Consider the following 25071-nt stretch of genomic DNA (forward strand, 5'->3'; position numbering starts at 1 on the left):
CCCCCAAATTAATCTATAAAATCACTGCAATGTCCATCAGAATTCCAGGGTTTTTTTTTTTTAATTTGATAAAGTTACTTCAAAATTTAAGTAAAAGAATAAAGGATACTGGAAAACTGTATCACCTTAAGGAAAAAATAAAACAGTGTGGAGATTTGCCTTGCCAGATACTAAGACAAATTACAAAACCATCACCAAAGCCCAGGATCAGGCAGATACTCAGAAGAGGAATGTAGGGACAGAGTCATGTATAAATGGGAGACTGACATGCTTCATCGAGAATAAAGTGGGACCACAAATCAGTGTGGAAGGATGGGCTGTTTCAGAGATGTTAGAAAGAAGAGCTCACTAAATGGATTAAAATAAACTGAAGCCCTCTCTGATAAAAACGTGGTCTCCAGAGAGACCTCAAAGTATTGAAGCAAACATCTATCACTATAAACGCATCATTACTCTTTATTGTAACTATCTTCAGCTAATATTTTTACCTTTTCACATCCTCAGTTTTCTAAGTGTCCAGTTTACTTACTTCATTTTCTACATAGAATTGTCAACCAACCATTTATGCTTGAAAAAAATACTTCACACTCTGAAATGAAAGCTCCGTGAACCACATTGACTCTCAGAGTTTCAGAAGAAGATGTAAAATAATGAGGTAAATGCACAAGATATTGTATCAGGAGTACTTAATTAAGTGTATCCCAGATTCCTCAGGATCTGGAAAAATTATATTCTTCCAAAAGCTTCTCTTGTGTGAACATTTGCCTTCTGCAAAAATTCTTAAAACATAAGCACCTCCTGAGAAAACCAGACGTTTATGTAATATCTCTTTCAGTTTGTTCCTTACTGAGAACTGTTCCCTCAGCCATGATCTGTAACACTCTGAACAGCTCTTGCTAGAATCCTATCTCCTTCCTCTGAAGATGCATGGAAATCTCATTACAAGTGTTCAACACCTGTTCCCTAAAAGGTCTCAGAAATGATGTCAGGTTATTCAGCTCACTTGACAGTGTGTCATGTATTTTTTGTGTGTTTGTTTTATTTTTACTTTTATATGGAATGTGATTCACAGATAAATGCAGTCTTGAAATAGCAAGCTTTCCTCCTTTCATGAGCAATTCTGTAGAATTTATCATTCTCTAAATCCAGGGTTTGAAACCAACTGATTGATGACCCTCTTATTTATTTACTAACACATGTCAACAGGTAACCAAGTGACATGCAGCAGTGTGGCTCCTGCAGCACCTTGTTAATCCGAGTAGTTTAGATGTATTAAAAAGTCTTTTCACTTGGACAAAACGAGAGTAATGCAAACTGACAGATTTCACCTCTTTATTTCTCAACAGAGTTTGTAAGTACTCAAAGCCTAGACAGATGACTAGTTTGGGAAATTAGGGAGATTTCTTGTAGACCACAGCAAAGTGGACGTAGAGCTTCAAGCACTCAATTTAAAGACCTAATTGAAGAATTTGTAATGCCGGATTTTTTTCAAAAGGGAAACCTATAAAATATCCCTGAGGCATCATCAGTGCATACACACACATTCACAGTGGCAGGCAGACCCACGATGTTAAAACCAACCATAGAAATACTCAGGAAGTCACCAAGCCCAACCCTACTCTCTACACTTGGTCTTTACACTTGTCCAGCTAGGAGACTCTCTCCAAATCTTGGCATCAAATACTTTATCACCATTAATGCATGAGCTGGCTGCCCTAACAGATCTTGATTATGTGTCAAAGGAATCAAAGACATATGTACAGACGTCAAGATCTTTTGACTAATTTCTTAGCACCCAAGGCTACAAATCTTCAAATTGTCTCTTTCATATTGTAGTTGCTGTGTCTGGGAAACTTCTCGTTTCTTCTCCTTCAGCTTGCTACCCAGCTGGCAAGCCTCTGGAGTGCCTTTCCCCTTAACCACTGCTCATTCCTGAACAAACCATCTTCACCTCCATTGCCTCACTGGATCCTGCTTGCCTAACCCCCACTGTTCACAGGCAGACTTTCTCCCTGAGAGTGGAAAAAAGAGCATAAGTGGCAGGAGAAGTATAAGTGTGGAGGTGTGAGGGTATTATTCCCTTTCTGTGGGAATGTAACAAACGACCATGGAGAGGCTGCTTGTTTCAGGTAAATGTAATTAGAAGACAAGAAGATCTAGGCATGAAATTTAAGACGCTATAGGCTTTAATTATATGATAATTTAGTATTGGCATGGCATAATTGAGATTATTCTGATGGTTTTCAGTTTCTGAATCTGAATTATATTGGGGAGAAGTAAATGCGGTATATATATATATGAAGAGCAATAAACCAGGGAAGGGGCCATTTCTCAGTTTCAGCTGCTGAATGTAATCTGTGTATGTGAAATACAGATATAGCTATCATGGCTAAAGCCCAGTCTCTAGAAAAGCCCCTGTTATGCAACTAGCTGACAGAACGGCCAGTGGAGGAAAATTTCTGCTGTCGTTAGAATCCTACCACACAGTTCCAGCCAGAGCTAACCAGAGCAAAGTAAATATGCATGTAAGAAAATTGTTTTCTCTTTCAAGCCTTCACAGGCTCTGCAGTCAGCAACGCGATGCAGATATTTTCTTCCTGTGAGATCTTAGATCTTCTGGTTTCACAGATTTAAGGAGAGCCAGAATCTCAGTAGCTAAAAGGGCTAAGTTAAAACTTTAATAAAACTCAAACCAAGGTGTCTGTTTTTCCAATCTTTTTTTTTTTTTTTTCTTTTCTTTTTTGGCCGCACTGCACGACATCTCAGTTCCCCGACCAGGGATTGAACCCTGGCCCTGGCAGTGAAAGCCCAGAATCCTAACCATGAGGTCACCAGGGAACCCCCCCTATTTCTCCACTCCTATAAGTCACATAATTGTAAAAGCCTGTGACAAATGTTAAACCAAATAATATTAAATCGTGTGTGTGTCCTAATAATCCTCTCTGTAATTCCATCACCATCATGTCTTTAAGATCTTAAGAGGAGACGATGCCTCCATATTCCTCCTCAAGGAAGGTTCACGAAGTGTCACTGACATTTACGTCCAGAGGTATCTGACTTTTTATGGCCAGGCACTCATGGATCACCACTGGCTGTTGCCTTATGGAGATTGCTCAGTTTGCCTCCAGTTTGACTGCCATTGCCTCTAGTCCAGTATCCAATTCTCCTTTGCTCTATAGCTGAGCATTTCCTTAAAATTGAACTTATTGATGCGAAAGATAATCCAGGTAAAGCAGCTAATGTGACTGTGACTGCAGGACAGTTAATAGAAAGCAGTGTATCATTAGCATGGTTAATTCCAAGGAGATATTAACTGCAACTGTTGGTTTAAATGACAGGGTCATTAAACAAGTTGGCCCCAAAGGGAGCCTTGGGATTAGGAGGCCACAGACCTATTGTTTTCCAACATCTGTGGCATTGGTATTCTCATGGATTTTAAACGTCCATAGGCAGGCCATAACATCGTAGATTATTTTCATTCATCTAAGAATTGTCCAAATATGTACCTCATCCTATCTGGGATAACAATACTGAAAGGTAAAATGTGTTCCGATTCTACACAAAAGTCACCTTTTTCCTAAAATGAAATTTATGTAAAGATATAGCTTGGGCTTCTCTGGTGGTGCAGTGGTTGAGAATCTGCCTGCTAATGCAGGGGACATGGGTTCAAGCCCTGGTCTGGGAGGATCCCACATGCCGCGGAGCAACTAGGCCCGTGAGCCGCAACTACTGAGCCTGCGCGTCTGGAGCCTGTGCTCCGCAACAAGGGAGGCTGCGATAGTGAGAGGCCCATGCACCGCGATGAAGAGTGGCCCCCACTTGCCACAACTAGAGAAAGCCCTCGCACAGAAACAAAGCCCCAACACAGCCAAAAATAAATTAATTAATTAATAAACTCCTACCCCCAACATCTTCTTTTAAAAAAAAAATTATATATATATATATATATATATATATAGCTTGATTTCGGGTAGGTAAAGGAGGAAATAATCTGAAGGTTAAACAGTTCATCTTTGTTTTTCGTAAACACTAGTAGTTCTCAAAGTGCGTTCCCCAAACCAGCACCATCAGCATCTCCTGGGAACTGCGAGTTCTTTGACCCCAAGCAAGACCTTCTGAATCTAAAAACTCTAGGGGTAGTGCTGTCAATCTGTGTTTTAACAAGCCCTCCAGGTGATTCTGGTGCATGATGAAGTTGCAAACTACAGACCTATACTGAAAATACTCCATTCATTGATTAGAGTGATTATTATGTCTGGCAGTCATAGAACCATAGTAGATTGCAGTCAGACAAGCCAAGAGGGAGTCAGTGATTCTCCATCCTTTTGCATCAGTTGACAGTACCAAGTCTTGGGGCGTCACATACTGGGCAAGTAAGTATAGGTCAGGCTGGAGAAGTGGGGTTTAGATTTAGACACTACCTTTCTCCTGGATTCTGAGGTGGTCTTCTTAGCCAGAAAGTTATATACTATTCCCTCTAGGGGACTAAGTCGAGGGAGATTCCCCCCCCGCCTTGCCTCAGTTACCTCCTGAATGTCTAGCTGTACTAGACTCTGGTACTGTATCACTCACCACAGGTTGCTATGCCTGGAGCTAAAGGATGGGTCAGAAAATCTCAATAAAATATTTACACTTTCCGGGCTTCCCTGGTGGCGCAGTGGTTGAGAATCCGCCTGCTAATGCAGGGGACACGGGTTCGAGCCCTGGTCCGGGAAGATCCCACATGCCGCAGAGCAACTAGGCCCGTGAGCCACAACTACTGAGCCTGCGCGTCTGGAGCCTGTGCTCCACAACAAGAGAGGCCGCGATAGTGAGAGGCCCGCGCACCGCGATGAAGACTGGCCCCCGCTTGCCACAACTAGAGAAAGCCCTCGCACAGAAATGAAGACGCACCACAGCAAAAATAAATTAATTCATTAATAAACTCCTACCCACAACATCTTCTTAAAAAAAAAAAAAATATTTACACTTTCCAACTGAGTCCTCAGTCTGGATCATGCAAAGAGGGAGAACACTGATCCCAGACAAGAATTAAGGTAGGTTTAAATTAGGACAAACTAGGGAGCCAGTAGAAATTCCCTGAGCCAGCTGGGCTGGCCTAAAGGGGTGTATGAATGGAAAAAGGCATTTAAGATGGAGGTGGTAGCTCACATGGAACCATTTCTGATCTCTCTAACTGGTACAAATCATGTATGTGCCCATAGCAGTGCGCAACGCGTGTAATGTGGTTTTGCCCTATGTTTTTTTAAGAGGGTGAGGTGGCTGGTGGGAGCAGTCACCGTCTACTTTGGTGGAGAAAGGGCACAAGGAAATAGAGGGGTCCGTTCCACCATTTCTCATCGGGGTCTGTGGGTAGATAAGTTTTTCTGACCAGCAGTCCACAGAGAGGGTGCTGACAGTCCTTGCTACTGAATGAACTTTAGGGTTTCAGGTAGAAGAACTCAGGTGTTGTACCCTTGGCTCAACTTCCTTGTTTAGTTAAACCTCACAAGGCAGAGCCTCACTACTTGGGTCTCCACAGTGTCCCATGTAGATGCTTCCATGTTGCTGACATCCTTACTCCTTCCAAACTGTAGGCCTTCCTTTAACTCCTTTCTCTAGAAAGTAGTCATTTGCCCATTTTCTCCCCCTCATTCCTCTTCTTTTTTCTTTCTTTTATTTATTTTTTTTTTTAGGATTTTTTTTACATCTCTATTGGAGTATAATTGCTTTACAATGGTGTTAGTTTCTGCTTTATAACAAAGTGAATCAGCTATACATATACCTATATCCCCATATCCCCTCCCTCTTGCATCTATCTCCCTCCCACCCTCCCTATCCCACCCCTCCAGGCGGTCACAAAGCACCGAGCTGATCTCCCTGTGCTATGTGGCTGCTTTTTTTCCCCAGGACCTGCAGTTCTCCCCAGTCTTTTCTTCAGGCATACAAGTTTCTTGCCTCAGTTACCTCCTGAATGTCAGGGCTTTCTCCGCATTCATCTGATTTTTGTCCTTTAGAGGGAGGGAGTTCTTTTTCTTCAGATGGGAGGAGGAAAAAGATGGGAGACCTCAGTGTCAGACTGCTGCTTTCTCTGATCTAATGTTTCTGAACTCAAACACCCACCCATTAAAAGGATAATTTGATTCTGAAGGACTCCATATATTACGCATGAGCAGTTTAAAGCCCTCTTTTTGATATATCTTTGATCCTATTTCTTGCAAGCTAGTAACTCTTTTCTTGCATATTGAATGCATTTAATTCACGCTTTATCAGAGCTTTATTATAGAACTTCCTCATATTGACCAAAAATGCATGGGATGCAGCTCTATCCTCTACTTTATAAACTGGTTAGGGAAAGAGATACATAAATTGTTTGAAGGCAGAAATACTGTTTTGTTCATCATTTTATCCCCTCGGTTATTAGTACAATATCTTACATGCAATATATGTTTGTTGAATCGAATTCAGGGCCACAAAATCTGGGGATGTTGAAGAACCAGCAAGAAATCTTAGTGCAAGGGAGGAGATATGGGGATGTATGTATATGTATAGCTGATTCACTTTGTTATAAAGCAGAAACTATATTATTAGTTTCTCCAATAAATTGTACTTCAATAAAGATGTTAAAAAAAAAGAAATCTTAGCGCATATATAGGAATTATATGTTGGTGTTAACTCCTCCTAGCTGTTATCATGACCTAGATGCAGAGTAGACAAGGCAGTACTGCAGTGGGATTATCACCATAGCCCTTCAATCCAACACCATCTTGAATTCTAGTCCTTGTTTAGCTGCAAGTACAGATACAATCAGTCTGCTAAAAGTTAAGGTCAGATACATATCAAATTTCTTTGTATCTTATATGGAGAAAAATGGACTGAAATGATTTTACTGGTCTTCTCCCCATATCCCCTTACAACCTTCACACTGAGCATCATTGTGTATCCAATGTGACAGGCAGTGGCAGGAAAGGAGGCAGCCAAGGAGAGGATGCTGAGAGTATGCACCCTCTTTGAAGCAGGGGAACAGAGTTAAAGCCTGCTAACACACGATGGTCAGGCTGTCTTCTTACATCTCCCCACCTCCGACTTTTTTTTCCAGTGAGATCTCTTCTTAAATGTACACAGGTGCATAATTACAAGGGATTGCTTGGAGGAGCCTAGCAGTGTTGCCATAGAAAAGTAAAAGTGTTCCAGAATGAAGAAGTATCGTAGCCAAGAGCAATACATTGAAATTCATCAAGAAACCTTGCTACTTTGGGGTGTATTTGTTTTAAATGCCACCATTTGAAATGCGTTACCAACTACCAGCAACTTGGTGTGAAGCTTGAAGAATATAGAGGCATCTGTAATGCTGTAGAAATGTTGCAAAAAGAGGGAAAGTGGACATTTTAAGGGGGAATTCTCAAATATTCACAGTGCTCAGAATTTTAATGGAGCTGTTGATAACCTTGTTATCTAGTAGAGTTCTAGCTAAAAAATGCATGAAACTTCTTGGCTGTAGTCAAATGAGTGGCAGCCAGAGATGGCATACATAGTGTACTTGATAAAAATGCTGTTTGTTTAAAGTATTAGAGTGGTCATTATGTTCAAGTACAAAGTTTTGATCCTCTCAGTAAATTTAATCTAGAAAGAATAAAGTGTTTCAGACTGTTTTTAAGTTTCAGTCGAACACAGGGTACTCTGTGAGTTTTTCCTTAAGAGAGTGTTAAATGTAAAAGCTGGTTTTGATATATTCACACATAAACAGAAATACGTTTTCAGGTTGCTTCCTTGATTCTTTCCTGTTATTGCCTACTTGTGGCTAAGGATATGGTGACTTTATAAACTCAAGCTTTCAGCTATTTCAGAAATTTTTATTGAACATATATATTCAGTTGAGTGTATGTGTGTGTATGTTAATCCTATTCAGAGAATTTGAACATGGAAAAGAATTCAAGTCACTGGATTATCACTGTTTTAATCTCTCCAAGACCCCCTAACTTTCAGAATGGTTTTAGGGGTAGAGTAAATATTGTACTAAAGTATGTAGGAAAAATAAGTTTCTCTTCTGTGATCAAAGCAATTACATTTTGTTGCCTTTCCCTTTTCTCATGAAGTTGAAATGATATAATCCAATATAGGTAAAGCCCAAAATTTATAGGAAGCATAGACTCTCTTAGCTAGAAGGAATCTTAGAGCATATATGGTTCAGTGATTCTTACCATTTGTTTGGCTCATAGACTACTTTGAGAATCTGAAAGTTGTGATCTTTCATTCCCCCAAAAATGCCTCTATATACAAAAATTAGCATATAATTTTAAGGGGTTCAAGAACTCCCTAAAACCTATTCCTAACCCCTAGGGTTAAGAATCCTCAACTTAATTCAACACCCTCATTCTAAAGATGGAGGGACTTCCCTGGTGGCGCAGTGGTTAACAATCCGCCTGCCAATGCAGGGGACACGGGTTCGATCCCTGGTCTGGGAAGATCCCACATACCACAGAGCAACTAAGTTCGTGCTCCACAACTACTGAGCCTGCACTCTAGAGCCCACGAGCCGCAACTACTGAAGCCCCTGTGCCTAGAACCTGTGCTCCACAACAAGAGAAGCCACTGCAATGAAGAGTAGCTCCCACTCGCCACAACTAGAGAAAGCCCATGCACAGCAACAAAGACCCAATGCAGCCGCAAAAACAAAAAAATCTAAAGATGGAAACATTAAAGAATATAAGTGATACGCTCTTGAGAATTAAAAATTATTTTGAAAACTCTTCCCCAAAAATCTCTAATAATTTAAGAACACAGCTTCATCAATTATTTGAGCAGTGTCCTTGGACTACAGCTGCATTTCATTGGTGGACTTGCTGTCTTGGCCACCCTTGGTTTGTGATTGACAGAAGAGCTATTTGCAATCCCACACAAAGTGAAATGAAATAATTTGGGCATTGATTCTATTTTTAACATGCCCTTTCCCAAAAATTATACTACTGCATTCTCAGTAAACATTCATTAAGTACCTGTCATGGTCCAAAGCCTATTCAAGGTAGTGAGAGCGCAAGATCATGAGACCCAGTTTCTGACTGATCTGGGCCTAGTCTAGTAACAGCTCATGAGCTGGTAATAGGGGAACCCAGAGGGAGGAGTGACTCACCCAGCCCCAGAACTTTGAGAAGGTCCTACATTTAAGGTAGCATTAAAGCTGTGTCTTGAATGATGAGTAGGAGTTTTCCAGGCAAAGGATCCAGATATCCTAACTCCCTGTGCATGCAGATTTTACAATGCACCACTTTCCTTTTAGTTTAGAATAATTTGCTTGCTTTAAATTTTATGTACATGGTAATTAGGTGGGGTGGCCCACCGAAGACACATTTGGTGGTTTCATCAGCCACACATCTCCATTCTCTGAGCCATGCAGTCTCCAAACCTCAGTCATTGTCCTCTCTGACCCGCAATTTCTAGTCACTCACAAAGGCTTGCAAGTCCTTTCTTCAAAGCGTCCCTTCACCTTCTCTTCTTTTCTGTTCCCATTACCGTCTTCCCATAGTTCTCCATACGCTAGACCTGGTCCCCACCAGTCCTTCCTTGTACCACACAACCACAAATACGTTCTCCCAAAATTAATTTATTCTGAAGCCCGGCAAAGAAACATTTGCTCCAGGTTACCAGATAGGATATAGTTACTGAGTCTATTTATTTTCTTACTTAAAGCCTCAGAGAAAAGCTGAGAGAACCCTGCTCCGGACGCGCAGGCTCAGCGGCCATGGCTCACGGGCCCAGCCGCTCCGCGGCATGTGGGATCCTCCCGGACCGGGGCACGAACCCGTGTCCCCTGCATCGGCAGGTGGACTCTCAACCACTGCACCACCAGGGAAGCCACGATCCAACCTCAGGCTCCTCACCCATCATTTCCCAGAACTTTTTTACTCCAGCCAGGCAAATGCAGGTTAGAGATGCTAAGAGCCCACACCAAGTCAGGTCTCACCTTTACCACGTGTTAGCTGTGGCATTTCATCTCTCCAAGCTTGTTTCCTCATTTACGACTTACATGAATAAATAACCAAACGGCTTAAAGCTGTTAGGAAAATTAGTGTGATGACACATGGGAAGTGCCTGGTGCCGGGTCTGACACGTAATTGGCTCTCAATAAATGGTGACATTTGTGGCCACCTTCATCATCACCTTCTTCTGAAACGCACCACATCTCTGACATGCAAGCATTTCTAGAAACCCCTGCTCCTCTTACCCAGGTCATTTGCTTCTCCTTTAGGACCTGCTTCAGGTTCTGCTTATCTTCCCACTGATATCCCGCCCCCCCCCAAATACACCTGCTCTCAGCAGTCTCTCCTAACATCCCCTGCCTCCCCTCTGTTTGCTTTACACTGTTTCCAAACCTTGAAGTTTCCTCACTGCAATAGCGAGAGCTGCCCCCAAGTGGAGCAGACTGTCGTGCAAAGTCACAAGCCTCCTTGACTTCACCCTCGTTTGAGGATGTTGAAGTGATCATGAAACAGACGGGAGGTTGGATAGTGGATGTCTAAGGGTCCCAGCAGCAGTGATTTTTGGAGTCTGAGTGGTTTAAGAGCAGGGACATGTCTTCTACTTCCTCCTACTTCCCACAGCTAAGATTATTGTAGGCACACTCAACTCTGTTGTGTTTGGCGGACTGTTTTCCTGAAGAATCATCCTACTCTTTGATCCCTGTGACAGATGAGCAGTGGCTTTAATCCTGCAGGGGAGTTTGGGAGGATGTGTATCAGGGTTGGAGGATGGGAAACCCCACATGCATCACACTGTGACCCATAGTGAGCTTATAAAAAGTGTTTAATGAACAAGCACCAATCATAGGCTGTTTCACTGAATCGTATGTCCCTTGGAAACAAATTAAGAGCAAATGGAAGTCTTCCAAAGTTAAGGCTGAAGTTATAGGGAGACGTAGAGGGAATAGATCTCTTGCCCTGCCCCCGCCAAAAAAACAAAAAACAAAAAAACTCCTTAGGTTCCACAGAAAAAGGTCTTTATCTAAACATTTTATTTCTCTTCCTTACAATCTCCATACAGGGGCAAAGAGAGAGTCCAGAAACGTTTATCTTTAGTATCCTTATTGGAAACTATTCCTCACATTTGTGAAACAGTTTCATTACACAGGGCACCTCTAAGTTTTGCCAGTTCATTTTATCTCTGAAATCAACTGCTTTGCCTTCTCTGTTGCTGAATTTCAGCTGCACTTAATCTCATTGTGGCCTGGCCTTTTTATACCAGTTTGCTGTAATGCTGAGAGAACCTTCAAATTTAAAGAATGGCTCTTCAGCCCTCCCCGGTTGGAGGAGAGGAAATCAGTTAATTGCAGCCTGTCAGAGCTGTTTTAGGTGACTTTGTACTTCTTCCATTTAAGATCAACATGAACCTTAGACATTTCAGGCTGGAAATCTAAATAGCAACAGAAAAGCCTGCGTTTCACTAATGCCAGGAATGACTCATCTCGTGAGAATGGTATTGTATTGCTAATACAATACAGAGAGAAGGAAAAGACTGTGGTATCTGCCTTTCTTTGTATTTCTGACCTTGAGGAGAATTATAACTTGTTTGTTGCAGAAGTTGAGCATCTAATGTGCTGATGCACCTGTTAGTTGTAATATGTTAAATGGCAAAGCACTTGCAGTTTCCCATGATTGCTTTGTGGGTGAAATATTTTGTGCAATCTTGTGAACTGATTTTTTTTTAAAGACTGTATTCATTTGTATTTCTTGTCTCTCATTTCTCAAAACTATGCTTTCTTATTCTGTTTCAACACCCTGGTCTCATCATTAACATCTTAGAATCTGCTTGGCTTTTTATTTTCAAGGTAACATTATTATGATCTGTTTTTAATGCAGAGACCATGAACCAGGCGACTCCTGCTAGGAAGCTGGAAGAGGTTCTTCATCTAGCAGAGCTCTGCATAGAAGTCCTACAGCAGAATGAAGAGCATCATGCAGAGGTGATGGGCTTGTTTTAACTGTCACATAAAGCATCTCATAATGCTTCACCATAGTGGGAGCAGCACTGAGGAAGTGGCTTTTGATACACATCTGGCCATTTATCTACAGAAAACTGAGAACATGTGTGCATTTCCTGGAAATGCAACTCCTATATGTTACAAAGGAATTATATGTGTATATAATTTCGTATCTGTTCCTGACAACTGTCTTCCTGTGAGGAACGGAGGAGAACTTATGGGATCTGCCTAAGGTGTACAACTAGTAAGAAGCAGAGCTGGAACACGAACCCCCATTTTGTGATGCCAGATCACTTGCTTTTCCCCCGTGCCCCGATTGCTTTAGTTTCGAAATATAAGTTAATCCGTGTGCAAAAGGGAAAGTAGTGATAAACTATAGGGCACCAAAATTGAATAGAAGACGTTCAGAGCTGTATGATTGATAACTCCGGTCTTTCACTTTTACCGTCAAACTTTTCTTTAAATTTTCACCAAACCTTCGTTTTTAAGAGATTTTTAAAAGTTCTAATTATATACTGACATTCACTAAAAATATAGAATGGTATTTCATCAGGCAAACTGCTTATTCTGAGACTTAAAAGTGTTATTCTTTCTAATAGCCATGAGTTTATTTTAAAAAACGAGTGTTCTGACTGAATTAGGTAGGGAAAATGTGTAGGATTAAATAAATGTAATAAATTTCAGTGCCCTAACAGTGCTTTTATCCTTGAGGAAGCACATGAAATGAGTAAGTATGAAAAAGACCAGGTACAGAAGAATTTATAGAATATTTGTATTTAATGAAGCCTTGTTCTCAAAAATATAAGAAACTACAGGAAGTACGTTTTAAGCAAATTCTCAGAAAAGAATATTCATGAAACCTTGCTATAGATAGCTAAGATTTATTGGATCTGGTTATAAATGTGATCATTCAAAACATCTGCTTTTAGCTCACACTGTGGAATCTAGCTTTTACCTTGCATCTGTCATGTGTGAACTTGTTATGGATATTTTATTTTAAACTGAAGAAACAGCTGCTTCAGTAATTTGAAGTGAATTCCCAGGAGGAGCTTTTCTAGGCTAATACTACCGCTATGTTACAATGAAAATGATTATATGATAAAATGTACGTATGTGTTGTCTTTTGTTGAAAGGCATTATCAGAGTATTAGACCTTTTTGAATTAAAAAAAAATTCTGATTGGGTATCCAATTTCATCTAAACAGGTACATCTAATATTCCTATACATTTCACAAAAATTACATTTAATTTTCCTGCACTAATAAGGGAAATAATAACTCTCCTGTCTTTTAAATGTAATTAGCATTATATACTCCCTGCAACCACTACATGCTTGTTAAAGTACAGTGTATCCAAACACAATTAAAATGTAAATATTACTTAGTTTCTAATCCACAAAAATACAGTTGACTTTTTTGAACAGAGGTAATCAAAACTCATAAATGTAACTCAACTATATGCCAAAATATAGAAGTGTCATGAGGACCTCTTTTTAAAATGCTTTGTAACACTATGACATGTCTTCATTCCACAATGCTTCCAAATTCTTGGGATTCTTCAGGGAAGAGAGGTGAGTAAAATTGTTTTCACCATTTTTCTAGCATGGAATAACTCTTTTATGTGAAGATAAGATAGAGCACACTCTGGTTACACTTTTAAAGCCACCTTAGTCCCTCTCCTTGGAATTAAAGACCGTATTTCTTTAAATGGGCAACTCTTTGTTGTACTGTTTCCGTGAATGTGTCTTATTAGTAATTGCATGCATAATTATTGCTGGCCATCTAAGTACAGGCCAGCTGAGAGGATTTTGCCATTTTGGTTTTGGTTTTATCTTTTAGCGTTTTTTTTTTTTTTTTTTTGGCCTTTTTCTTTTTTTAACCAGGAGATCCAGCTTTTCCTTTGGACAATATTGGGGGGTGAATTGACCTGATTCCAAAGTCATTTCCACAGTGAATTGACGGACTGCATTGTACACTGATCTTGATTTTGCTGAATGTCCAGGCTAGACTCTACTGCACGAAAGAGGACCCGGCCCGGCTCCCTTGGCGAAGGTTAATGCGTCTGCCTCAGAGAGCTTCAGGTGGCCGTGTGTCAGCTCCTCTCATTTCCCTCTCCTTTCCTCCACAGAGGCGATTCACTTCACAAGGCCAAGAGGTTGTTTCTGTCCTTCAGCAGTTTCTCAGTTAAGCAGGTTTCACGTCCTTCAGATCTTCGACAGTAACTTACTCATAACACAGTCCTCCCTTCTCTCTGAAGGCCTCTCCACCTCTCCCCTCAGGCTTTTCTTCCGATTTTCTGTGTTTTCTTTTGAGAAAGACAGTTTACACTCCTTTCCAGAAAATCTTGAAGGACGTCTTCCACATTCCCGTGAGGAGACTGTGTCTGACCAGAAGTTTAGACAAACTGATCCGACAGCTGTCCATCCAAGGCCACTCACTCACTCTGACAAAGGCGGCAAGTCCCAGATGCCGACCAGAAAGCCTTAGACCCTCACCAGCCCACTCGCTCCACACACACACACGCAGCACTTTCCTGCTAAGAAAACTTGCCAGGTGCACAGCTGGTCAGTGACGGGGTGAAGACGCAGGCCAACTCCAGACTCCACACTTTCCAGGGAACCACATTGTTATTTCTTGGTTTCAGTAGAATGGCAGGTATGGGTGCCTTGTCCTAGTTTTGCTGGCAGGTTTGGCACTTAGCATCGTAGCAGGGATATAGACGCAGAGAGGAGGAGGATGGTGCGAGCCTGGAGATGTCCCTTCTGTCCTGTCAGGCTCTTCTCCTGGCATATCTTGGGACTCTGCTATGGGGATGGAGGGCTGGAAATATCCCTCAGTGAAGGGGCAGAGAGAGAGGCAACATGATCGATACGAGCACAGCTCAGGTTGTTACTTTGTGATTTATTGTTGCAGCCGAATCTTAATTGAGGGTCCCTGAAATATTTTAAATATGATATTGTCCACCATATCAGTGACACTGTAGGCCAGGGGGATGTCTGGCGGTAATTCGGTATTTGCAGCTTAGCTCTCGGTTCACTGTAGATGGTTGCTGCATCCTGCGCTCCAGCTGGCTGGGTCGCAGGCTGCTCCAGCAGCAGAGTCAGGGCAGGGAGAGGAGTTCAGTACGGACACACGTATTTGTGCACGTGGTCCTTCATATGAACATCGGTGTCTGGACCAGTTTATGCGTCTGGATGGATTCTAACATAAAGAGAATGGATGTTGGATTTAAAAATTTTTTTCCATTGTTTTTACTTCCTCATATCCTTATTCCTCTCTACTACCATGCATATCTAAGGACCATCTTAAAGTGTAGTTATACAAAACTTGATCACAGACAAGATCTGTTTACTACCTACTACTAACTGAATTGCACTCATCTCAACAGTTGAGTCCATCTTATTTGCCTAGTATTTATATCTGGGTAGCCGGTGAGTAAATCGACATTTTCTTTTTTAGGATGGGTTTAGGGTTAGATTAGCCTGTGGTCCAGCAAATGTTCCTCTTTTTGGAAGAAGATGACCAGTAAGTGGCTTTCATACAACTAAGCTACAGAGGCAGAATTCAGTTTGCAGCAGTGACTCTCAAACGAAACTGCATCGGCAAAAATATCCTATCAAAAATGTTTGTTAGTCACTCACTGACTTATAAATGTATAATATTAAGAGTAGCACTTTACCCCAACATGTTTTGAAGCAGTTTCAGTTCTTCATCTCACTTGGTTATTTCAATATTTATATTCATCTATGAACACAATTAGGGAAAGATTTTTGTGAATCAGGAGTGCAGAAAACTTATGATTCATTTGGCAGTAGTTTCGGTGTCACCAGTTTAGTTTAGTCCATTCTGCTGGCTCCTCAAAAGCACTTAAATATTTCTAGAATATGACCCCTTAGCATTGTGTTGCTCTGTGTGTATGTTGGAGGTTGTGGTGATACCCTAGACACTGGGTATCCTAGACACCAGGGCTTTTAGGATCATCTACAAAATACAGGATCATCTACAAAATACAGGATCTACAAAATACAGGATTGCAAGCTGATCTTTTCTTGGGGGGGAAAAAAAGCACGTAATACATTACAAAATCAGACACTCTATTTTTGCTCATTTATGCAGCCATATTTTTTGTGGTATTTTAAATTATGAAATGTTTACTATATTTTGAGGGTAAAAGTAATCAAAAGCCTAAGACCTCAAAGAAATTCGAAGAGATATAAAGAAATCAGACCGTTAAAAGATGCTCCGGCAAGAAAAAAATCAGAGGACATTAACGTTGGTCTGATCTGCAAAACTAGACCGACAGGCAGACAGGCCCTGTGCCATGTATAGTTAATTAAGAAGAGGCTGTATGTGTAAGAGCTTGGTCTCTACACTCCAGCTGACCTGGATTCAAATTATTGCTCTGTTACCAACCAACTTTAGGCAAGTTCTTTAATCTCTGAGTTTGCTAACCTATAAGATAAGGATAATTATACCATCTACCTGAAAGGAATAAGTAAGATAATGTATAAAAAGCCTTTTGAATAGTACAGTAAACCCCCTACATATGAACCTTCAAGTTGCCAACTTTCAAAGATGCGAACATACTTTCTCATGTCCAATCACGTAAGTTAGTTCACCCATCTGGTGTACATTGTCACGTGCGTGCATCCTCTACAGGTGGTTGTGCTTTTGTGTACTTTACTGTACACAACTGTATGGAGTGCAGTAGTACAGTATCTTTATTTCAAGCTAGATCTACAAGAGGACAACTTCACCGAACTCCTTGCTGTGCAGCCCAAGGAGCTTACTAATAAAGACCTGATGGAATTGGAGGCCCAGAGAAAGGACGAAGAGAGACGAGAGGAAGAAGTAACTGAAGAACTAAGAGATTCACGATGCAGGAAGTGGCAAGGGGATTTTCTTTATCTGAGGAGGCACTGTTAGTTTTTGAGGCACAGGATCCGAACATAGAACAGTGCACGAAGGTTGCAGCCGCCGTTCAGAATGCAATCCAGTGCTACCGTGTCATCTATGAAGAGAAAAAAAGAGCTCCAACCAGACATCACTGGATCGTTTTTTCAAGAGGGTAGATAGAATTGGATCCAGCAAGGAACCAGAACCTGTGCCATCAGCGTCAGGCGTGAGTGAAATTGCAGCTTGCCCTCCGTCTCCTATTGCTGACAGTCCTTCACCTCTACCATCTCCCACCTCCTCTCACTCCTCCAGTCACTAACTCTGCTTGTCTGTTCACTCGATGCCAGCCCCTGGATGCCAGCTGTTGTACTGTACCACTGTACTTTTCAAGATACTGTACCGTAAGATTAAAAATGTTTATTTTTGTTTGTTTGTTTTTTATGTATTTGTGTGAAAAGTATTATAAACCTATTACATACAGTACTATATAGCTGATTGTGTTAGTTGGGTACCTAGGCTAACTTTGTTGGACTTAGCAGACAAATTGGACTTAACGAACGCACTCTTGCAACAGAACTCATTTGTATGTAGGGGACTTACTGTACTTGGCACATAGAAACTATTCCATTCATGTTGGATATCATTATTTTTAAAATATATAAAGTCACAATATAAGATTTGTGTGAATTTTGACTCATTTTTATGTTACTGATAATGATTCATTTTTTTACTTTTGTGCAGCAAGAGATTTTCATATTCCTTGACTTTTCCAAACAGCCCTGGAGGAGGCTGGTACAAGTATCGTTATTAGCAATTTGCAGATGAGGAAATGGAAATCCACCCAGGGAGCTGATTTGCCCATCATCACTTAAATCTCACCAAGTTCAAAAGCTCAGTACTCTGCTTCCAGTTTCAGGGATAGTCTTACCTGCCACTATTTTCAACTACTCTGAGTAAACAGACACGGCTTTCAAAGTATTGTCAGCCTGCGACAAATATTGTTCTCACTGTACAAGATTTATTTACTGTTAGAACTTTGATAGAAATCGTATGGCTAAAGGATTACAATCAAGTTTTGTTTTGTATTTCCTTCTTAATCAAGTTAAACATTGCCTTCTGCCTGTGCTGTCTCATTTACACTAATTAGTGGCTTAGCTTTAGAGCCAAGATAACTCTAACCTAGATAATCGTGACTTTTGATTGGTGCCGTACAGATGGGTGTGTTGCTGAGAAGGGTTTTCTCCTCCCTGGTGGAGCCCCTCATGCCGTGGAGCCTCAGCCACTCCCAGGAAGTGGCGCTCTAGGACGGAAATTATATAGCCTCTCCTCTTACCACCAACCCGGGGTGCGAGGACTGCCACCCAGAGGGATGGCAAAAAGCAGGAGGGGACAGGTGGGAGAACTGACCCTGTGTTCTCAGGGTAACAGCCTGCAACCCTTGCTTTTCGTTTTCAAGGACAGTGGTTCCTTAAAGCTTTCTCTGGTCATCATTAGAACAGTATGCATTCGTCACAGATTGGCTTACGTTCATTAGGAATAACATCATCGTCAGAGATACAATTTGAAACATAAATATATACTTCTGCAAAACATAATGAAATTTTCCAGTTGATAGCAAAGTCTCGCCGACCTGAAGCTGTTTTTTTTAAAGGAAATTATCTTCCATCGTGTTCCATTCCCCACCGCGACTCTGTCTTCCAAGTAAACTTTAAAAAGAGCTTTGGAAATTTTTCTCAGAATCTTGATACAATCTTGACCTAACGTGGCTGTTACTGTCTTAATTTTAACCTTTCGCAAAGGTATTGGTTGTGAACTGGAAGTGAGACTTTGAAAATGTCTCTCTTTGCAGTGCTGCATTTTCAGTAGCATTTCTATCCTGCTCTACTCAGAGGGAGGAATCTCAGATTCTTCTTATCTATGTCACCAACACAGCTCTAAAAGACAGGAGCAAGGTATATGCAATGAAATTGTGTATGCTATTTTATTTTTTTCCTTTTATGTTATTGTCATATACCCATTCTGGTAGAAATTTAAACAAAAATTATTCAAATATAATATTTTCAAAGAGCAATAGCTTGGTTTACATAGAACATACCACTTCCAGCAGGTTTTCACATTCACATGTTTATACAGCAAAGTCGAAGTTATATGCTTTGAGCCAACCATTAAAAATGTTCCTACCTCTGTAGTCTGTGATTTGTACTACACCACTCTTTTTTTTAGCCAGTGTTTTCTTCAGTTTCCATCTGCTAATTAGTTACACGGTAATGTTTTTTATACACATATTGAACATTATTGTGACAGAAGTTTTTAAGAAAATTCTCAATATGTCAATATTTTATAATCCACCTTTTTTTGGTTTGTGGTTTGACCCTTTTTGTTATAATCTAATTTATACTGGAGGGAATTGAATGGAGTTTTGCGACCACAAATCTCACATGTTCTTAGAAAGTTCTTGAAAGTAAATATGGACTTCTCTGAGTATATAGTATGATTAAACATTTATTAAAAGTTACTTTTAATTGGAAGAATAACAAAAACATCTGTATCACAGAAATGTGTGTGCTTTGTAGTTATTTGGTTACAAAATTATAACACTTATCAAAAGTTAAATGAAAGTAAGGGGGAAAAGACCTGAGAGACATTTCACTAAAAACAGAATAAACAGAGCCCTAAAACATATGTAAAATGTTAAACTCATTCAAAATTAGACAAATGCAAATTAAAACAAAACTGAGATACAGTAGCCAGAGAAGTCCACATTATTTTTTGTGAGTGTGATAAGAACACTTAACATAAGATATACCCTCTAAGCAAAATGTTAAGCATACAATACAGTGTTGTTAACCAAAGGCACTGCGCTGTATGTAGACCTCTAGGATGTGTTCATCTTCTATAACTGAATCTTTGTACCCTTTCACTAATACCTCCCTTTTTCCCTCTTTCCCCAGCCATTCTACACTCTGCTTCTATGAACTTGACTATTTTAGATTCCTCATATAAGTGGGATCATACAGTATTTGTCCTTCTGTGTCTGGCTTATTATAGTTAATATCCTCCAGGTTCAACCATGTTGCCGCAAATGGCATGATCCCCTTCTTTTATCAGGCTGAAAAATATCCCATTGTATATAAATATCATATTTTATTTTCTATTCATTCATTTGTGGACATTTAGGTTGCTTCTGTGTCTTAGCTATTGTGACTAATACTGCATTGACCATGGTAGAATATGTATCTCTTTGAGATCCTTATTTCAGTTCCTTTAGATATATACCCAGAAGTGGGATTGATGGGTCATATGATAGTTATATTTTTAATTTTTTGAGGAACCTTCAAGTGTTTTCCATAGTGACTGCACCAATTTACATTCCTACCAACAGTATACAAGGGTTCTCTCCTCTACATCCTCAACAAAACTTACCTTTTGTTTTGTTTTTGTTAATAATAGCCATTCTAACAGGTGTGAGGCGATATCTCATTGTGGTTTTGATTTGCATTTGAAAATCAAATGATGATTAGTGATGTTGAGGACCTTTTCATATACCTGTTGGCCATTTGTTAGTCTTCTTTGGAGAAATGTCTGTTTGGTCACATGTCCATCTTTTAATCAGGTTATTTCTTTTTTTGCTTTGAGTTTTAGGAGTGTATTATATATTTTGGATACTAATAACCCTTTATCCAGTATATGGCTCACAAATATTTTCTCCCATTCCTTTGTCGATTGTTTTCTTTACTGTGCATTAGCTTTTTAGTTTGATGGTTTGCCTGTTTTTGCTTATGTTGTCTGTGCTTTTGGTGTCATATCTAAGAAGTCGTTGCCAAGGCAAAGTTAAGAAGCTTTCTCTCTGTATTTTCTTCCAGGAATTTCACAGTTTCATGTCTTAAGTTTAAGTATTTAATGCGTTTTGAGTCGATTTTTGTATATGGTGTAAAACAAGGGTCCAGTTTAATTCTTTTGCTTGTGGATATCCAGTTTTCCCAGCACCGTTTATTGAAGGGACTGTCCCTTCCTCGTTGTATATTCTTGTCACCCTTGTTGAAGATTAGTTGACCATGTATGTGTGGGTTTATTTCTGGGATCACTATTCTGCTTCATTAGTCTAGGTGTCTGTTTTTTTTTTTTTTTTTTTTTTCAGGTGTCTGTTTTGATGCCGGTGCCAGATTGATTTAATTACCACAGCTTACTAATATACATATTTTGCTATCAGAAAGTGTGATGCCTTCAGCTTTGTTCTTCTTAAGAACACTTTAGCTATCTGGGATCTTTCATCGTTCCATATGAGTTTTAGGATTGTTTTTTCTATTCCTATAAAAAATGTTCAATGGAATTTTGATAGGGTTTGTGTTGAATCTGTAAGATTGTTTTGGGTAGTATGGACATTTTAACAATATGAATTCTTCCAATCCATGACACCAGATATCTTTCCATTTATTTGTGACTACTTTAATTTCTTTCATCAGTGTTTTATACTTACAGTTTACAGGACTTTCACCTGTTTGGTTAAGTTTACTTCTAAGAATTTTTACTCTTTTTAATACTATTGTAAATGAGATTGTTTCTTAATTTCTTTTTCAGATTGTCTGTGTGTAGAAATGCAACTGATTTTTGTATGTTGATTTTATATCTTGCATCTTTGCTGAATTTGTCCATTAGTTCCAACAATTTTTATAGAGTATTTAGGTTTTTCTACGTACAAGATCACATTATCTGCAAAGATAATTTTACCCTTCCACTTTGCATACCATTTATTTCCTTTTCTTGCCTGATTGCTCTGGCAAGGATTTCCATTACCGTGTTGAAAAAAAAGTGATGAGAGTGGGCGTCTTTGCTATATTCTGGATTTTAAAGGGAAAGTTTTCAGTTTTTCACCACTGAATATGATGTTAGCTGTGAGCTTCTCACATATGGCCTTTGTTGTGTTGAGGTAAGTTCCTTCTATACCTAATTTGTAAGAATTTTTATCATAAAAGGATGTTGAGGGCTTCCCTGGTGGCGCAGTGGTTGAGAGTCCGCCTGCCAATGCAGGGGACGCAGGTTTGTGCCCCGGTCCGGGAAGATCCCACATGCCGCGGAGCGGCTGGGCCCGTGAGCCATGGCCACTGAGCCTGCGTGTCTGGAGCCTGTGCTCCGCAACGGGAGAGGCCACAACAGTGAGAGGCCCGTGTATTGCAAAAAAAAAAAAAAAAAAAAAAGGATGTTGAATTCTGTCAAATGTTTTTTCTGCATCTACTGAGATGATCGATCATGTGATTTTTATCCTTCTCTCTGTTAATTTGGTGTATCACATTGACTGATTTGTGTGTGTTGAACCAACTTTACATCCCAGGGGTAAATCCCACTTGGTCACAGTGTCTGGTCCTTTTAATATGCTGTTGAAATTGATGTGCTAATATTTTGTTGATAATTTTCGCATCCATGTTTATCAAGGATATTGGCCTATATTTTTCTTTGCGTATGGTGTCTTTTTCTGCCTTAGATATCAGGGTGATACTCTCCTCATAAAATGAGTTTAGAAATGTTCCCCCTTGGGCTTCCCTGGTGGCACAGTGGTTGAGAGTACACCTGCCAATGCAGGGGACACAGGTTCACACCCCAGTCCGGGAAGATCCCACATGCCGCAGAGCAGCTAGGCCCGTGAGCCATGGCCGCTGAGCCTGTGTGTCCGGAGCCTGTGCTCCACAACGGGAGAGGCCACAGCAGTGAGAGGCCCGTGTACCGCAAAAAAAAGAATTGTTCCCCCTTCTATTATTTGAAAGAGTTTAAGAAGACTTGGTTTTAATTCTTCTTTAAACGTTTGATAGAATTAACCTGTAATGCTATCTGTTCCTAGGCTTTTCTTCTTTGGAGGTTGTTGATTACTGATTCAAATTCCTTACTTGTTTTTGGTTTGTTCAAGTTTTCTGTTTCTTCTTGATTCAGTCTTGATAGATTATATATTTCTAGGAATTTATCCTTTTCTTCTAGGTTGTCTAATTTGTTGATGTATAATTGTTCATTCTAGTCTCTTATGATTCTTTTTTCTTTCCTGTGGCATCAGTTGAAATGTCTCCCTTCCATTTGAATGATTTTATTTATTTGAGTCTTCTTTGTTTCTTTTCTTTTTAATCTAACTAAAGTTTTTTCATCTTTTCTAAAAAACAGCTCTTAGTTTCCTTGATTTTTTCTATTGTTTTTCTATTTTCTGTTTCACTTATTTATACTCTAACCTTTATTATTGCCTTTCTTTTTCTAACTTTGAACTTAGTTCTTCTTTTTCTGGTTCTTTGAGGTGTAATGTTATATTGTTTATTTGAGATTTAAAAAATTTTTTTAATGTAGGTGTTCATTGCTATAAACTTCCTTCTTAGTACTGCTTTCCCATAAGTTTTGGTATGTTATGTTTTTTGTTTGTCTCAAGATATTTTCTACTTTCTTTTTGCTTTCATCTTTGATCTGATGTTTGTTCAAGAGTATCTTGTTTAGTCTCTGTGTTTTTTCTCTTTTTCTTTTGTTATTCATTTCAAGCTTTTTTCTACTGTTGTTGGAAAAGATACTGGGGATTATTTCAATCTTCTTTAATTTGTAAAACTGTTTTTGTGACCTAGCATGTGATCTTTCCAAGAGAATGTTTCATGAGTACTTGAGAAGAATGTATAGTCTACTGCTGTTGTATGGAATGTATGTATGTGTCTGTTAGGCCCATTTGGTGGTGTTCAGGTCTGCTGTTTCCTAACTTCCTGTCTGGGTGATCTCTCCATTATTCAAAGTACAGTATTGAAGTCTCCTATTGTAATTGTGTTGCCATCTGTTTCTCCATACAGAGTCAATGTTTGGATTACATGTTTAGGTGCTCTGATGTTTGGGTGCTTATATATTTATAATTGTCCTAGCTTCCTGGTGAATTGACCCTTTCCCATTATGTAATAACCTTCTTTATTTCTTTTGGCAGTTTTTAACATATACTGTAGTTTGTTTGATATAAGTATAGACACCCCTGCTCACTTTTGGTTATCATTTGCATGGAATATGTTTTTCTACCCCTTCACTTTCAGCCTATGTGTATCCTTAAATCTAAAATGAGTTTCTCATAGATAGCAAGCATATAGTTGTATCTTGTTGTTTTACCCATTCAGCCACTCTGTGTCTTTTGATTGAAGATTTTAATCCATTTACATTTAAATTAATTACTAATAGGTAAAGCTGACCTCTCAACTGGACTTCAGAGCTTTTAACCATCTATTTTAAACCTATAATTCCAATCATATACAAAACCCTGCACTTGGACTTTCTACACATACTTTATGTTATTCGTGTCAAATTTTACCTCTTCTGTACTATATATCCAGTAACAAATTTTTGTGGTTATAGTTATTATTACTACTTTTCCCTTTTAGATTTTATACTAGCGTTAAAAGTTATTTATGCACCACCATTACAGTATTGTTTGTCTACATATTTACCTTTACCAGTGAGATTTATACTTTCGTATACATTTGTGTTGCATTTAGCATCCTTTTGTTTCAACTTGAATTTTCTTTCACACTTTTTGTAAGGCAGGTCTAGTGGTGACAAACTTCCTCAGTTTTAGTTTGTCTGGGAAAGTCTTTATCTTGCCTTCATTTTTAAAGGACAGTTTTGCTGTGTATAGTATTCTTGGTTGGCAGTTTTTTCTTTAGCTCTTTGAATATATCTTACCACTCCCTCCAAGCCTCTAAGGTTTCTACTGAGAAATCTGCTAATAGCCTTATTCTTGTATATGATGAGTCACTTTTCTCTTGCTGCTTTCAAAATCCTCTCTCTGTCTTTAATTTTTGACATTTTAGTTATAATGTGTCTCAGAGTGGACCTCTTTTGGTCAACCTATTTGGGATCTTTTGGGCTTCATCAATCTGTATGTCCATTTCTTTCAGATTTGGAAAGTTTTCAGCCATTATTTCTTTAAATAAATTTCCTGACCCTTTTTCTTTCCCTTCTCTTTCTGGAACTCCAGAAATATGTATTTGATAATACATATCAAATTGGTTCACTTGAAGATGTACCACAAATCTCATAGGCTTTTCTTCACTCCTTTTCATTCTTTCTTTTTGTTCCTCTGACTAGATAATTTCAAATTACTTGTTTTCAAGTTCATTGATTCTTTCTTCCACTTGATCAAGTCTACTGTTGAAGCTGTCCTTTAAAGTTTTTGGTTATTGTGTTCTTCAGCTCCAGAATATTTATTTGGTTCATTTTATGGTTCTC

The 25071-nt window shown here is 39.4% G+C and overlaps 1 protein-coding gene across 11 annotated transcripts in view; it reads left to right on the forward strand.

Moving 5' to 3' along the window:
- CADPS2 (calcium dependent secretion activator 2) overlaps positions 1 to 25071 on the forward strand; it is a 494346-nt gene that overhangs the window by 384669 nt on the left and 84606 nt on the right. For 6 of the 11 annotated variants that reach the window (XM_032643096.1, XM_032643097.1, XM_032643099.1 and 3 more), the window contains 2 exons: positions 11832 to 11935; positions 13515 to 13523. In XM_032643096.1, coding sequence (XP_032498987.1) covers positions 11832 to 11935; positions 13515 to 13523 — 113 coding nt within the window. The remainder of the gene's footprint in view (positions 1 to 11831; positions 11936 to 13514; positions 13524 to 25071) is intronic. The other 5 variants (XM_032643104.1, XM_032643102.1, XM_032643098.1 and 2 more) reach the window with 1 other exon arrangement.

This window comes from Phocoena sinus, chromosome 9 (assembly GCF_008692025.1).
Source record: "Phocoena sinus isolate mPhoSin1 chromosome 9, mPhoSin1.pri, whole genome shotgun sequence".
Taxonomy (NCBI): Eukaryota; Metazoa; Chordata; class Mammalia; order Artiodactyla; family Phocoenidae; genus Phocoena; species Phocoena sinus.